This window comes from Orcinus orca, chromosome 14 (genome assembly GCF_937001465.1).
Source record: "Orcinus orca chromosome 14, mOrcOrc1.1, whole genome shotgun sequence".
Lineage (NCBI taxonomy): Eukaryota > Metazoa > Chordata > Mammalia > Artiodactyla > Delphinidae > Orcinus > Orcinus orca.
The window spans coordinates 37,013,578-37,023,715 of NC_064572.1; the positions used below are offsets into that span (position 1 = coordinate 37,013,578).

At 47.4% G+C, this 10,138-nt stretch overlaps 1 protein-coding gene across 1 annotated transcript; it reads right to left on the reverse strand.

Annotated features, from left to right (window-relative positions):
• Window positions 1-1,160: 1,160 nt before the first annotated feature.
• On the reverse strand, window positions 1,161-6,581 carry LOC101289647 (mannose-binding protein A-like). Its single transcript, XM_004273029.3, has 5 exons — window positions 5,526-6,581; window positions 3,709-3,901; window positions 3,205-3,321; window positions 2,260-2,334; window positions 1,161-1,617 (listed from the first exon to the last, which is right to left on the reverse strand). Exons 2-5 carry the CDS (start codon window positions 3,890-3,892, stop codon window positions 1,244-1,246), a joined length of 750 nt encoding a protein of 249 aa, XP_004273077.1. The 5' UTR covers window positions 3,893-3,901; window positions 5,526-6,581; the 3' UTR covers window positions 1,161-1,243.
• Between the last annotated feature and the right edge of the window lie 3,557 nt (window positions 6,582-10,138).

The following is a 10,138-nucleotide window of genomic DNA, read 5'->3' on the forward strand; positions in this document are numbered from 1 at the left end:
GTAATTCTTTGGTGCACCCATGCAACAAACACTCATCAAGCACTTACCAAGTGTGAGGCGCTCCCTCTGGTAGTTCGGATACAAAGAAAAATAAAATGGAAAACTAATTTAGCAAAGATATTTCATGAAGTTAAAGTGGCCCTTAGCCCATTCATGAAATATTTTCAGTCTCATTTTGTGATTGGCATACAGCTGGAAGCGGAATTCACCCTCTTCCCCCAGTTTGCTGCCTGGGCTCCATAGAATCTCAGCTCCGTCCACCCTGAGATTTCTCGAGAACATCCACGGTCATGAGCTTGACTGTGGGCCAAGATGGTGTCAGAACTCTGCTCAGAGGGGCGGTTTTATTTGCTGACTGGATGGCTGCATCATTTGCCCCCCAGTGTGTGAAATGCACCTTTAGGGAGATCTTCCCTCTTGTCTCTAAGAATAATGGACCCATTGACCTATAATGGGATGAGGATGTCACAGAAGAAAGGGGATGTTGAACATGGAGGCATTAAGACCGATGATGCCCTAGTACGGAAGGACCCAGCCTGCCTGACCATTTGCCTCCTCCCGCGATACCGGCATAGGCCACAATATCAAAAGAGTCTCCTAAAAGCATGCGGGAAGGGAAGGCTGCCCTTTGTTCTCAAGATCACCCTAATGACCCTTGGGAGGCCACAGCCACTTGGGCAAGTGAGGGGATTCCTAGGACTATTCGCTGTCACCCATGTAGGACACTGCCAGGTGTCACAGTTTCAGTGTATAGCTCATGAACAGCTAAAAACAACACTCATGTCGTAGACAGGGCTGGGCTAGCCATGGGAAGGAGACTCTGACACCAGGTAGTGGCAACTTGGAAAAATGGGAATTGGATCTCTTGGAAGCTGAGACACTGCCTGCTCAGACACAGATGTGGACCTCCATTGATCCATCTGCTGGGCTGCAGTGTCCTCACTAAAAAAGGAGAGGGTTTGAATGCGCTTTTTCTGAGATTGACTCTGACGCAATGCTGTGCTCTTTGGCAGGACAGAAGGTGTCCTTTGCCATGGACTGGACTGGACCAGAAACCCTCATGCCCCACTGTCAGTCTCTTTTCACTTCATCCCCCCACAGTCAAATATGTCCCCTTGCTTTTCTCCCATCCCCATGAAGGAATGAATCAACACTGGACATGGGGAAACTGGCACTGAATTCTCTTTCAGAGCAGCAGGGACCTCAGCAGGGAGCCAAGGAGGGGGCGGAGGAATCTGCCTCTTCAGGCTGGGAATTCACAGATGGCCAAGAAGGAGGAGGAGCAGGAGATGTCATTCCAGAGCCCATCTCTTAGGAGGAGGACACAGTCCTCCCCTGAGCCATGATTATTAGGCTCATTCTTCTTCCAGTTGCTGTAGCCCATCCTCCCTCCTGTTACATACATAAACTGGCCTTCGGTCACCTCATCTGTGATGCCCAGGAAAGCAATGTCAGGGGCCATGTCCTGGATGGCTTTGTTCTCCTCAGCATTCTTGGGGGTGGCCACGGTGGCCCCAAGCTCAGCGCACAGAGCCTTCACTTTGGAAAAAGGCATCTTTTCACCATTGGTCACGTAGAGCATCTTTCCAGACTTTTTACCCAAGGAGAAGCTTTGCACTGAAATCACAAAATGTAGTTGAGGTTGACTTGGCTTCAAGCCCAGCCTGGGACAGCAGATGAAAAAGCCCTTCTCTGGGAACTTGGGAGTCTGGGGTTGAGCCCCATTCTCTACCACCTCTGGTGAGATCCTAGTAAGAAGGTGGAAGGCAAGTCCCTGGCACCAAGCCGGGGCTCTCCTGGCATATCCCATCCTTAGGACAAATATCTGTTAAAAACTGTTCCAGTACAGGTGGACCTAGGGAAACATGCTTGAGCCCCACTGCCAGACATGGGCACCAGGATGAGAAAGAGGCATGGACCGCCATCTGAGGCCTGTGGGTGCTAAGGAAGGAGCAAAGATTCCAGAGTCAGCAGACCTCCACGCCATCCTCCTTCCCACTTCCTAACTGTATGCTGTTGAATGAATTATCTATACTTCCCGGACCTATTTTTTTCTCACCTGTAAATAAAATGGGTGTAATACCCACAAATAGGGATGGCAAGACGATTGAATAAAACCAAATTATGAGAAAATTCCCACCTAGTATATAATAAGTTGTCATAAGTGTAAGTTCTTTTCCACCGTCCCCCCAAAACCTAGAGCATCCTGGAGAAAAAAGTTAGAGTCAAGAACACATTGGGGACAGAAAAAAAGCTTACACTTTTTGATGTGATCCAGTTGTGATTTCAGGCTCCTTATCCGTCCCTCTAAGTCAGCCAGCTTAGCCTCGGCAACTATAAAGCAATAGGGAGAGGGTATTCATTTAGAAGAAGACCCTCAATTGGAGAGCAGAGTATTTTGGAAAAAAAAAAATTAGCTTACTGAAAAGTATTCGTATTCCAGAAAAATAAGAAAACAAAAAGAAGCAAAAGGGAAAAAAAACCTGTATTCCTGCCTTCTCAGATATACTTAGTAACTATTGTAAACTATAACTCTGGAAATAATAATAATAATACCATAAACTATAGCTCTGGATCCTTTTCTTCATATACTGCTTAAATATTGCAATATTATAATTATTTATAAGAAAAGGCCCAGCTAATTTTTCTCCTTTTTGAAAATTTTTCTTAATCATATTTTCATTTCCTATTCTAGGCAAACTCTTTAATACGTTTATTATTCTGATAGGCCAGTGGACAAATATAAGTAAGAGGTCATCCTTTTGGTTTTATTGTTACTGAATTTATTTTACTCTGAACTAAGTTGCTGTGATGTCCCCCATTATCCAGGGGTCCTATGAGGCCAACCCTTTTCATGCCACTCTTGTGACAACAGACAAAATCCAACAGCAGAGAGGACCAGTTTCCTCCCTTGCAGCCTGGAACCACATACTGGACTGTTGCAGCTGAAGAAGGGCCAGGGCACATGTCCTACAGAGGTCTGCTGAGGGTGAGGCGGGCAGGGTTCGGAAGTCTATACCCGGGCACCAGTGGGAATCCCCTTGGGCCCCAAGGAACTGAGAGGAATGAGGGCGCTGGGTCAGGAAGCAGAGCTGAGCATCTTCCAGTGGGGCAGCAGGAGACGGGGCACCTCCCACCTGGCCCTGGAATTCCCAGGTCCTGGGTCCCCTCAGCCCACATCACTTGCTGCGGTGAGCTCCTTACCCGAACTGTCTCCACGATCTCCTTTTTGGCCCTTTGGTCCTGGAAGCCCAGGATTCCCTATATTTCCTTGAGGCCCCATTTTCCCTGGAGGGCCCTGCAAGCCTCTGAGCCCTGGCCCTGTTGGAAGAGGAAGGAAATGTGACCCAGGGTCTGTCACTCATTCTCTTTCTCCAAAAGCTCAATATTTGATTGACCCCAAGAAACCACCACTCAGCTAGCAGTGATCCAAAGAAGAAAGATCCTCCTGCGTCTCAGGGGATGGCCTGTCCTAAGGGCCAGCTCCCTGAGCATCACCAATTCCTGGGTGGCAGTGAGGGATCCTGGAGAGCCAGAGAAGCATCTTTATTTTGGAGAGAATGCCCTTTTACAGGAGTTTTTCTGAGGGAATCATCATCTACCATAATGAAAGGTGAGCCTCCTCATGTCTCTGTGCTAGGTCCCTTATAGAGAACACCCTCCCGTTGGGGTAAAAGATTGAAGAAGTCAGAGCGGCCTGTCCTATACCTGGTTCTCCCTTTTCTCCCTTGGGTCCATCTTGCCCATCTCTGCCTGGGGTGCCGTTGGTGACCGGGATGCCACAGGTCACCACTGAACAGGTCTTCTGGGCATCCTCACAGGCTTTTGTTTCTGAGCAGGATGTTGTCACCACACACAGAAGGAGGACAGGAAGTGACAAAAACAGGAACATGGTCCTTACCTTAGAGTGGAGAAAGTCAAAGAAAATAATTCCATCTCATTTGGTTTGCTACCATCTCTGATGTGTTGGACCCTGTGCTCGGGGCAGCTGACACAGAGGGGGATGTCACAACTCTTGGCCCTGAGTTACTCCCAGGCTACTAGGAAAACTATTACTAGCACAGGCAAGATGTATTAGAGTTAGATCAGTGCTAAAACAAATATAGATGCAAGAGTAATATCACAGGGGCCCACTTTCCCTGGGGCTCTCATGCCCTGTGGGCCCAAGGCTTAGTTGGTTAGGCAGCCCTAAGCACGAAAGCCCACAGGGTCTACAAATGCCACACAAGCCCTGTTCCCGATGGCCCGGCAAGGAGAGCTCATTTCTTGCATGACCTTTGGCTACTCTCCTCTCAACTCCCTTTCTTGAGGGCCTAAGTAGACTAAATTTCCCTCCTCTTCTCCTTCCTATGGACGCTAAAGGTAGACTCAAACTATAGCATGTGACCCATTGCTTGGCGGGACCTGTTTTACAACATCCGTTGTCTCGTGTTGCATAAAAATCTGTTTTACACCACAGGGCCCCAACCACCCCCAGAATCACAGCTGTTTCCCCAACAACCTGTCAATCATCCTGTTTCATAAAGTCTCTACTTTGTGACAGGCACTTGCTGGGACTCGGGACCCAGAGTACCCTGAGGTATGGAAACTTGTTCTGACCCTGAGAATGGAACCTTCTTTGGTCATTGATCCTGGCCAGTTGCCACTTAGATTTACCTCCTTCCCTTGCTTCAAGATTTTCCACCGCGAGGCCATTTTTCCAGCCAGAACCCAGGCTCCTAAAATTTCTGTTCACCCTGGGCCCAGCAGGGTCAGCTCGTACTCCTCCTGGCAGGATCCTCTGCATGCTTCCGAGACGCTTCTCCGGCTCTGTGCCCCCATCCAGCCATCAGATTCCCATCCAGCCTTTGCTCGAGCCGGTCCCCTTCCAGGAAGCCTCACAGCCCAGCCCCCATGGGCCTATCCCTCTGCTCCTCTCTGACCTCTAATTCCAACGTCCCTGCATAACTACTGCATCTGTCCTTGGCCACCCTGGCCTGTCAGCTCCCTTAACCCTTCCTTCCCTCCAGGACTCAGTGAGAAGTAGGAAGTTGGGAGGGAATTTTCTTTCTTTCCTTCTTTCTTTTTTTTTTTTAGGATTTTTAATTTTTAAATTTATTTATGTTCTCTCTCTTTTTTGTTGTTTTTTGTTTGTTTGTTTGTTTGTTTATTTTGTTTTGGCTGCACTGTGTGGCATGTGGGATCCCAGTTCTCTGACCAGGGATGGAACCCGTGCCCTCAGCCGTGGAAGCACGGATTCTTAACCGCTGGACTGCCAGGGAAGTCCCGGAAGGGAATTTTCTTGATCAAATCTTCTCCACCTTCCCTCTCTCTTAAGCTCCCCTGATTATGTGGGAGGCCAAAGCCAGAGCTAAACATGTTGCTGGCATACACACCCCACTTCCATTCTTCTGTTTGGCTGAAAAGACCACCTTTAGTTTGCAGATGGTAACCTGGACCCAGGAAGGGCACAAGGTCCCAGGTCAGAGAGACAGAGGCCCTCAGGGGGCCTGACAACCCCACCACAGCCCCTGCCTGGAACTCACCAGGGTCAAGCCAAGTGGCCAGACTCTTGGCCGAGGCCTCCTCTTCTGTCCTCAGAAATGACTTACTAGGGGCCTCCTCAGAGCACAGAGGCTATGGCAGGGAACCTGGTCCTCCAGCCTAGGCCTCTGGCAGACGCCTCAGCAATGTCAGCCCCAATTAGTCTGGTGACCAGGGACAGTGCTGGACTGGCCTTCAACCCCAGATTAATAAACAACCATCCTTAGAACCGCTGTATCCTGGGCAGTTCTCCAGGGCTGCTGGTGGGGTCTCCAGCTTAGCACTGGGCAGCTCTCTACTGCAACACCCCAGACTCCTCCCACTGCTCCCTCCCATGCATCTGTCTCTATAGCTTTGCTATCTGATCCTCTAGAATCACAGATTCCCAGATCATAGATCAGAATCCCAGAGGACAGTTCTTTCCAAATATTTGTCTCTGGAAGGGACATGCATAGACATCCTACCAAACACGTGCTCATGCAGACACACATGTACAGGCGTACACCTGTGTATCGGTTGTTCTGCCTAGTTCCCCCTTCCATTCATATTTAATTTACTAGGAGCAGGAGGGAAGGGGTTAAACACCTACAACACTGAGTCACCTCATTCCTCCCTTGTCATTCAGAACATTCGTCAGCTGCCCTGTCTGGGTGCGACGCAGCGCTAGGCACAAGGAAAGGAAGTGTTTGTAGACAACTCAGATTCAAAGCTGAACATGGGCATTTGCACTAGCTCTTCCAGCTTAGGACACTTCTCTCCATCTTTGCATAATTGCTTGTTGTCGTTCAGATTTCATCTTAAATATTATTGCTGGAGAAAGGGCTTTCCCTAACCATTCTATCACAAAATTATAATTCTCTGTTTTAGTTATCTGCTTATAATCCTTCTCTATGTAAAATTGTCTTATTTCTTTGGTTGCATATTTATTGACCATCCCACTCCTTTAGAACAGGAACTTCATGAGAACAGGCATCTTGCTTCCCCATCTCTGAGAGGGCCTGGAAACGGAATCAACGCTCAAACATTTGTGGAACAAAGGAATCCTCCGGCATGGTGTCCTCCAAGTGGCCCTCTTGACTTGCCTCCAGCTAGAGCTAACATCTGTGCCCACTCTCCCAGTGCTTTTAATACTTTTCTAGGGCAGGAGCTGCATTTGATTCCCCTCCTTGTCTCCAGGGTGTAACTCAGGGCTGGGCACGTGGGGAGGATCCACTGAGAGAGTGAGAAGGGAAGCAGAGACCCTGAGCAGGGCAGACACCAGATCAGTCTGCGGCTCCTCCACGCCTGGGTTTCCAGGAGTGTCTGGTTCTTATCTCCAGAGGCTGATCAAGTGGCCTTTTTCAAGTCACTGATATAACTTTTGATTCCTGCCTTCCCCCAAACTTACACCCACTCTTTGAAACACTTAGTCTCACCAAACAACTCTAGAGGTTTGCTTTTTCCCTGCGGTGGAGCAGGGGTAGGGCCGCTTCCCTTGGACTCTGCCTTGTGATTGCTGCTTTGGACCCTCAAGAGTCATCGGCCCTTGTGTACTCAAGTCACTGTGCCCTGTTCAGCAAGCCTCCCAGGTTCCTGTTATCAAGGAGGCTGCCAGGCACTGAGAGGGGCCCCTTGTAAAGAAGACCCCCCCTCAGGGCTGTGTTTCCTGATGCCATTGACACAACTCCGAAGGGCCCATAGGCTCAGAGGACAAAGAACTCTCAAACCCTACGGCAAATGAGCAGACCTCCCAGAAAGGTGGAAATCTGAAGCTGAGAGATTTACATACAACCAGGACCCTATATGTCCTACGGACTTAGAGGAAAGATGGCTTTAGAAGGAGGGAAGAGGATAGAACGGGAGGAGGGAGGGATATGCACTGCGAGCAAAGGGACAATAAGAAATACTTGACTCTGGTGGGAAAAAGCCCCCCCTCGAGGATGCGTATCCATTGAGTCTGTCCTGTCATAGATCTGGGGTTTGAATTTATGCTTATTAGTATTATTTTGCTATTATTATTATTATTAAAATTTTCCCTTCATGCCAAGATGAAAAATTGTTTTTCAAGTGTCCCAGCTCATCACAATCTAGTGTAGCATGGGGACGTAAAAGCAATGGAGGACCTTACCCTTAACCCAGGCACCTCAGGATTTTCTCAGATGGAGATCAGGTAAATTTGAATTCACCTTATAAAAACTACTGAACACAGTGAAAAATAAGTAGAGTGAAATCTGACTGACACAAGACTCAAAACTAGGCCTCGGAATGCTGTCAACTCTAGACAACAGATAAATTGATAGTTTTAAAAAGACAGTATAGGGCTTCCCTGGTGGCGCAGTGGTTAAGAATCTGCCTGCTAATGCAGGGGACGGGGGTTCGATTCCTGGCCCGGGAAGATCCCACATGCAGCAGAACAACAAAGCCCGTGCACCACAACTATCTGCGCTGTAGAGCCCATGAGCCACAAGTACTGAAGCCCGCGCACCACAGCTACTGTATCCCGCGTGCCTAAAGCCTGTGCTCTGCAACAAGAGAAGCCACGACAATGAGAAACCCGCGCACCACAAGGAAGAGTAGCCCCCGCTCGCCGCAACTAGAGAAAGCCTGCTCAAAGCAACGAAGACCAAACACAGCCAAAAATAAATAAATAAATTTAATTTTAAAAAAGACAGTATAAATAAGGAATAAAGAAGGAATAATAAATAAATAAGGAATAAATAAAAATTAAACAGTGAAACTCGAACTACACTAAGGAAATAACTATAGAGCTATTAATAAAATTTCAGAAACGCTCGTTCTTTGCAAAAATAAACAAATTTGGCAAACATAACCCTGGTGGTTTGAATTACTCTCCTGATTTCCACATTTTCTTTTCGTAGAAATATATATCCATGCCCTTTGCCATGGTACTTTGCAATGCCTCCCACTGGAGTATGTGGAGTAAACACCCCAACCCCTTTGATATTTGGCTTGGCCATGTGACCGTGAGCGGACACTAAGGGAGCAGCAGCTTTAAATGTGGGAAGAATATGTCCCCAGTAGCCGCTAATATCAGAATAATGAAATGATGTGGAGCGAACAGGAACTCCCCTGAAAGCTTGAAGTAAAAAAAGAGCTATTAAAGTCCAGCCATGCATCCATGGTTAATAGCACAGTCCCTGGAATCTGACTTCCTGTATTCATAGCCCACTTCTGCCATGAACTGGCTGCATGATCTTTGGAAAATCACTTTAATCTCTACGTGCCTCAATATTCTCATCTGTAAATTGGGCGTAATAATAACGTCTACATAATAGGGTTAATGAGGATTATATGAGTTAATGGAAGTATAATACCTGGCACGTGGTAAGTGTGATGAGAGTATCAGCCATTAGACCAAGTAGGGTATCCCAGGAATGCAAAGATGGTTCAACATCAAAACATAGTCCAGTTAACTCACTAATTTAATATATAACAAGTTTAAGAATCTTAATGCAGATATGTACAATCTTGAGGCTTGAAGCTCACCCTTTTCTCGAAACTAATACATGCTCTCAAAATTCTTCATACCTATTCTTCCCTTGGAATACAAACTTTCTAGGGTTGAGTTAAAATATAGTCCAAATGATTATTGTCCCTTAGTTTTGTCACTAAAATCTGTTTTATCTCTGATTCATCACCACCCTGGCCATAGAGTGGTGGCTTCTTGAAGTGAAGGGTGGACAGTGCCTCCTCTCTTACTTTTTTTTTTTTTTTTGCATGTGTGGTTGGTAGAGAGAGTGATGGTGCCCAAGGTGGCAATACCTGCTCACAGGAGGCACCATATATCAGTGGGAACACTGCTGCTTCTCAGCCCATCCTAACTGGTTGTTGGGTCCCTCTGTATGACTGATTATAAATGACAGCTCCTCCCAGGAGCTGGTCCTTCAGATAAGGGGCTCTGTAAAAGCCTCCAGCTGCCTGCTCCCTACCCTCAACATGACATCAGTGAACATGTCACTTCATAGTCTCTTGTTCTTCAAGTCCCTGTGTTCCAAGAAGCAATCTGCTCGTGAGTAGGGCTTAAACTCTGGCTAGCTTCCATGACATCGACATTGGCAGCCCCTGGGAAATTCCATCCAAGTGGTGGAAATCCACATTGCCCCAGAACATACCTGCTAACAGTTCTATTCTCCCCCTTCTCCATCTCCCCATGCCTCAGCAAGATCAGGCCCTCTGCTGGTTCAGCTCTTCAGCAATTTTAGAACAAGAGATTCCTGCGTTAGGTGACTTAATGAGGGAAGGAAGGCAAAGTAATTCGGGCATCCCTATTTGCAAAGATTAGGAGGAGGATAGGACAGTCCCCTCCCCCATGCCACAGGGAGAGGAGAGGAAGGGATAAATTCCATTGTGAGAGTACAGATGTCACCCATGGAAGGTCAGCTTGCTTTCGCCTCTTTAGTCTTCCTTATACTGACCAACAGAACGCGAATTACTAAACCACTCACGTTGAATGGCCCTCACCTTGCAGGTTCCATGGTGGGGTCCCTGGAACCCCCTGGAATCATTAAAAGATGACCCTTTTACTCTCACCTGTGGGCTCTAGATGCCAGTACCCAGGAACAAGAAATGACTCAACTCACACTTGACACCCTTTTGATGTTAACAGCTTAAAGGA